The following is a 6,640-nucleotide window of genomic DNA, read 5'->3' as shown; positions in this document are numbered from 1 at the left end:
TATATAGCAATTATAAGAAATGACGACCAACTTGTTATATAAATTTGTAAATGTGAGACCACACTGTGAAATATGAAGACTCAATTATGAAAAAAAAACAATCATGAGTATACAAGTCCAAATTGATTGATTTAACATTATAAATGAGAGATATAAATTCTCAAATTTGAGAAATAAAGTCTCAATTATACAAAATAAAGTCTCAATTGCAAGAAATATAGTCACAATTACGATAAATAAGGTCCAAATTGTGATACAAAGTCACATATGTAAGATACCGCATTATGAAAAATAATGTCTCAAATATGAGAAATAATCAAACATGCTTTTTGTTATTTTTTGGTGGAACAGTTTCTGTAACTTCAGTCTTGCATCAAAAAGTTATAATTTGGTTTTACTAACCTCTCTCTGACCCTTAGGTCAAAAAATACTTAATGAATTTTAAAAATAAAGATGAGAAAGCTTGGTCGGTGCATTCCAAGCACGCAGTCCACTGTATATTTATCATAAGTTTTTGTGTTACTGTCAAACCTCAAACCTCAGTAGCTTTCCTGTGTGAACACTGAAATAAAAGTTTGATATAGACATACTGCAAAGGAGCAAAGGTTTGGAATGGCTGCTCTGAGAGCGGACGGACTCTTCTCACCTCTGGCACTGGACGGAGCTGAGCTGGTCACGTTGGGAGAGGCCGAGTGATTGGAACTGAGACTTGAGGTAGACGGACTTGGCTGGAAAGACAAGAAAAAACCGTGAGAAACATAAGAAAGAGCCCACAGATTTCTGCACTTTGTTGTCGGTCTATAATATGGACGGGTTATACAATAATCATTCGGTCTGGGATAAAAGAAAAAAGCTAAATGATCTGTCCGTCCAGTCTATAATTCACACCTACAAATCCAATTCTCACAGTGAGAGAAAAGAGAGCGAGACAGGAAGATTAAGCGGAGATATGAGAGAGACAGATGAAAACCAAAAGAGGGCAATTAGGAGAGAAAAAGCAGAGAAAAAGAACAAGAGAGAAAGAGGGAGATTAGGAGGAAATATGAAAGACAGTGAGAGAATAGAGAGTCTGCCGGTGTGCGTGTGTGAGAGAGTAATTATCCAATGGCAGCCCATGCACTCACCTGCATGTTGAAGACTTCATCTGAGCTCTCTGATTGGCCCGTGATGTTGCTCACCTCATTGGAGGCCTGCGACGAAAGCGAGGATGAAGAGTAGCGGTTGACTGCTGGGTAGCTGAGGGGACTGAATGACATACAATAAAAATGCAATTAGAAAGACTTTAACAAGTAGCATTTTTTATTTTTATTTTTTAATGCTATGTCATTTTCATGGTAAGAATAAAGTGAATAACAGGAGTCACACAATTATAAGACAATTCATTTAATACAAGAGAAAATTCTAAAATACATTCAGGTGATACTTTTTAAAATCAGTTAATCTCTGAATACAAATGTTGTGTATTAACAAATATCATACAATTCTGCTGAAAATTAGTGTAGAATTTACTAGAAGATTAGTAAAGTTATAATTGACATTTTAGAAGAATATTAACTCCTAATCAGCCAATATGTTGGTATCTGTCGCAATTGGCTTATGATCAATATTGATTGATAGATCAACTGACATCTCAATGAATAATTAATATTTTCTGCTTTCAAAAATTGTAGCATATTTATCTTTGTGTCATCATAACATTCTTTACGTAAATATTATATTTATATTATTATTTTAAAAATAATTTTGACAATAAAAAAAAAATAAATGGGCGGGTTATATAAAAATATATTATATAAAAATATAATACATTAAAAACATAATATTCATGATCAGTATTTTATTCATTATCAGTACTACTACTAATAATAATACTACTGCTACTAATAATAACAATTATAATAACAATAATCATCATCTTCAATCATAAATAAATAAATAATTATTAAATTAATTAAATAATTAAGGAGTCAGCAGGATGAATGTAAGCATTTAATGATACCCACAGGAAGTGAGAAAAAAATATTGTATTCAATCACAATAAACTGCAGAAATTTGCATAAACTGTACTTATTTTACATACGTATTAACATTATATCTTCTATAAGCTACCCTGCTCTCTAGATTTAAGCATTAGCCACCGAAAAACTTAAACTGTCGAGTCAAACCCTCACCTGCGGCGTGACACCACACGCGCTCCTCCCTCTGGACTCATTATGTTGGGTGCGGAGTTTCTTCCGGCTCGAGGGCTTCCGTTGGTGAAGTGGATCGGACTGGCTCGCACATAGGCCGGAAACTCCTTCAGAGCGTGGGAAAGACAGAAAGATGAGCGCACGAGGAACGGCTTGGGAAATCAGAAAGAATCTGACTGCTGATATGCACCTGTATGCCGAGGCTGGATTTCATGAGATGAAACTGATCCACCAGTTTCTTGTGCAGAGGCCGCATGTCCTGAGGAACGAACTTCTCATGCACAGTCAAACCAAACTCCAGGATGTGAGCCTGAAGGAGAAACAAGTCTTAAAGATGTGCAACAGCAATAACAATGCATTTTAACCTGAGCAATGGGACACAAACAGAATATTTAGTGCTAAATAATGTGGGGAGGGACTTTTTCCATTTTACCCATTGGGATTTGAATACATTTTGAAAAGTAGGTTATACATTATTGACTAAAAAATGTCACCGCCCACTTTGTTTTCTTTAAAATAATGCAAAAAAATTAACTCTAAACTGTGGTATACTGTAAGGTTGTAAATGTGGGATGCCGCACTGTGAATTAAAAAAGTTTCAATCGCGAGAAAGAGACACAATTCAGTCACAATTATTAGAAAGAACTGTCCAAATTGTGACAAATTCACTCATTTATGTAATCTTAAAAAGAAAAAAATATCTAAATAGTTATAAAGTAACAAATGTAAGATGACATTTGTCAAAATATGAAGAATTAATTACGCGAAATGGCCTCCATAGCAAGAAATAAATCTTAAATGTGAGAAATAAAGTCGCAATTATCATAAAAAATGTGCAATTATAAAAAAATGAAGTCAAAATTGTAAAATAGTCTCAATAGCATGAAATAAACCTCAAATGCAATCATTATCAGAAATAAATACGAAATAAAGTCTGAACTGTGAATCAGTAGCGAGAAATACATCTCAAATGTGAGAAAAAAATGTCACAATTATCCGACAAAACGTTGCAATTATAAGAAATTATAAAAGTCCAAATTGTGAAAGTCTCAATAAAGAGAGAGATAAGGGTCAAATGTGAGAAATAAAGTTGCAATTATCAGAAAAAAGCTACAATTATAAGAAATTATAAAAGAAATTTAAAAATTGCAAAAAATTTTGAATTCATTTTATGTAAACAAAGATCTGACAAATCAAGAGCAATAAGATGAAAGACATTTATTAAAGCAGCAAACAGGATCCATTTTTATTTCCTGTTGTCTTTAAAACAGCTCGCTTCATAATTAAATGATCAGCAAAATATTTTCTCCCCCTTCAGTCTTTAAAAGTTCACTTTCATGCTTGTAACTGGCGTATATCCATGGTTACTGTCTAGACAACAGCATCATGTGCTCGGCTCTGGAGAGTTCCTGGTTACTAAGCAGCACGGGCATGAAGGGAAGACCTACAGAGACCCAGCTTGTGTGGATCATAACAGCTAAATCCCAAATGGCGGTGGTGAAACAGACGTGAATGATGAGTGCGAAACATCATAAATGTGTGTCTAATCTGGTGTAGATTAGATTTGGTTTCTTGAGACAAACCTGCTCAAACATGAGCTCTCGGAGATGGCCGATTTTGTCTCCGTCTTCGGGGTGATTCATGATGTAGTCCTTCACGAAGAATGCCTGCGAGAAATAAAAGAGACACAAAATTACACTCCTTAACCACAATGCATTGTGCCTCGCCAGCCTCCACATATTTTGTGGTGCGAGTTAGAATTTACCTTGACATCTTTAACAAACAATATCATGCATAGTTTGGTAAAAACTTGATTAACTTTCTGTTTTAAGGGACATGAAGTGCTGCAACCAAATGAAGTGCAAAAATATGAGCTTAAGAACATGCATGTTTTCAGATCTTTTAAGCTACAGGGGGAAGGAGAAAGAACAGACGGTGTATCTATGTCCGATCTGTTCCAAGGACGATGGACTGGTATCTCCAAAGAAACAGTGGGAGAGCAGAAGCTTCAGGAGGCAAAAATCTCAATCTTCAAAGATTCCACCATGCAGATTTTTCCATTGCCTTCAGTATGACATTTGGCCTGAACAGCAGCCGAATGCTACTGGCAGATGCCCATTTTAACTGCAGCTGCACGCTACACCTGCAGATCACTAAAGGAACTCACAACGAGAGAGAAAAGTTTTAGCAACAAAGCGGCTGGAAGTCATTGATTTTGGCAACTTTCAAATGCATATAGCTTTGTGGGAAGAAAAAAAATGTTTTTTTTGTTCTCACTATTAACTAACTATTAACTACAGTTTAAGTACAGGGTAGGATTAAGGGATTTAAATTATGGTAATGCAGAATATGTGCTTTATAAGTACTAATACACAGCCAATATGCTAGTAATATTCATGCTAATAAGCAACTAGTTAATAGTGATAACTTTTCATTATTATTATTATTATTATTAATAAATATTCATGCCTCAATTTTGTACATATGCTCCAGAACAGTGCATTTTTCCTTGCCAGTGTCACGTTTAGTATACTCACTGCTTTGGATAGATGTATATTATATAAAGCATTATACAAACACGTTTTAATTGAATACAAAAAAAAAATGTTTCTCTTATATTCTAATTCTGTTCTAATTAAATAATTGAAATAAATTAAATAATTTGATTTAAATGAAAGATTTTCTAAATAATATTTCCATAATTTATTTTGGCTATGGTACAATGAGAAAAAAAAAGTAACATTGTCTCGACTAAAATATACACTACTATACACTATTTTCCGTACACAGTACAGATTGGTTTATGTACATGAAAAAATTACATCTTATGACAAAAAAAAACAAAAAAAAAAATCCCCAATTTGGGAAAGATTTATCTCAGTAAAAATTCTACATCTTTTCAGTGGTGGAAGTTCTGAACAATTACCAGCAGATTTTTGTACCCATGATTAGAAGGGAACAATATGAAATCAAGTTGAAGATGCGTAAATGGTCCCCTCAGATGAGCATTATTTTGTATTTTCACGGTTATTTTGACATCCAAATTTTGGTTTCATTTGCAAAAAATGGCATCTGGACACTCTGTCTTTCACAATCTGTCATCATTTCTCAAACTCCTTGGTGGGCGATGTCATGATATAGATAAATCAGTTTGGTTTCAATGGCTTAATGGTTTTATCATTACCTCTATGATTTTCCTGACACTTTTATCCAGAGATTTATTTTATGCCTGGTAAAGAAACCGATGACCTTGTAATGCCATGCTCTACTATTTGAGCTACAAGATCTTCTGAGAAACGTTTGTGAGCATTTAGGTAAGGAAATAAAAACGCCACTAGCTTTCTCTCAAATTTCTAATGCTACTAGATTTAATTGCAGCTACTTGCTATGCCTGCAGGTCACCAGTAGACGAACGCCATTTGAATGTAATGAACTCCGGGACAATTACAGATGTGCTTGTGTACTTGTGAATCCTCTTCGCAAAAATTTAAGGAACGGAAATAACATGCCTTACTAAATTAATTTCTCTCTGAACTTATGGTGAAGACTCAGCTGTCAGGAAAGTCTGAAAATCGTTAGGGTGAGCCAATTAAAAGCGAGGGGCTTGAAAATGAGAGGAATTTCAGAGTGGAATTTCCTTGAGTGCTGACCTTAAAGCGCAGAAATGCAACAGACAACAGCTGGAACGCTCAATAAACAACTAATTGGCAATGCTGTCATGTTTACGATCCAAATACATTAGCTGCTGCTCATCCCAGACCCTCAGCCTCAGGACGCTCAGCCTACATGAAGCGAATTTAACGCAAATGTGCATTCTGGAAGACATACAAACACAAACTCGCCTGAATACAGTCGACTCTCCTCTTCATAGCCACTCTCCAAGTCTATCAAGGTAAATACTGCAGTGACACTAAAGCGAGGTTGCTATGCAACAAGCGCTCATACAATCTGGAGAGTTCTGTTGTATTCGCTCAGAATATGACTTCTTTGAGATACTATGGATTTTCCCAGGGTTTTACAAGGAGAATGATTCTTCTTTCAATGCTACTGTTTTTGTAGTTTATCGGCAGAGTACAGCCAAGATATTCTCTTTCGGACAAGCTAAACACGCATTAAAACTCTGAAGGTATCCCAGAATTCCCCTCGGCCATCTGAAGGCTCTGTGTTCTCTGACAGAGGACACCGGGAGACAACCTTGTGTGTATACATTTTTAATATATGAGGTGGTCTTGCATCAGTGAGGACTTGGAATACATATAATATACAACCTCCTGATAGCGAGCGAGACCTCCGTTGACAGCGGCGTCGATGACTCCGTTGAGACACATGGTCAAGGGGTTGATGTTCTGCATCTGCCGGGTTTGACACTGCGTGATCAACGTCCGCAATTGCAGGTTCTTGTTCTTGATGACCTCGATAGCGTTCTCTAGAGGACTCACTTCCACCTGTGG

The 6,640-nt window shown here is 35.8% G+C and overlaps 1 protein-coding gene across 1 annotated transcript in view; it reads right to left on the bottom strand.

The window, feature by feature from the left end:
• dock4b (dedicator of cytokinesis 4b) overlaps nucleotides 1–6,640 on the bottom strand; it is a 102,425-nt gene that overhangs the window by 12,538 nt on the left and 83,247 nt on the right. The window contains exons 42-47 of the mRNA XM_016444162.1: nucleotides 6,458–6,634; nucleotides 3,773–3,856; nucleotides 2,380–2,499; nucleotides 2,172–2,296; nucleotides 1,125–1,245; nucleotides 647–728 (exon numbers count right to left, since the gene is read on the bottom strand). Coding sequence (XP_016299648.1) covers nucleotides 647–728; nucleotides 1,125–1,245; nucleotides 2,172–2,296; nucleotides 2,380–2,499; nucleotides 3,773–3,856; nucleotides 6,458–6,634 — 709 coding nt within the window. The remainder of the gene's footprint in view (nucleotides 1–646; nucleotides 729–1,124; nucleotides 1,246–2,171; nucleotides 2,297–2,379; nucleotides 2,500–3,772; nucleotides 3,857–6,457; nucleotides 6,635–6,640) is intronic.

This window comes from Sinocyclocheilus anshuiensis, unplaced genomic scaffold (genome assembly GCF_001515605.1).
Source record: "Sinocyclocheilus anshuiensis isolate Anshui unplaced genomic scaffold, SAMN03320099.WGS_v1.1 scaffold183, whole genome shotgun sequence".
NCBI lineage: Eukaryota > Metazoa > Chordata > Actinopteri > Cypriniformes > Cyprinidae > Sinocyclocheilus > Sinocyclocheilus anshuiensis.
Note: the sequence above shows the minus strand (reverse complement) of the source record. Positions and strands in the feature narration are given on the sequence as shown.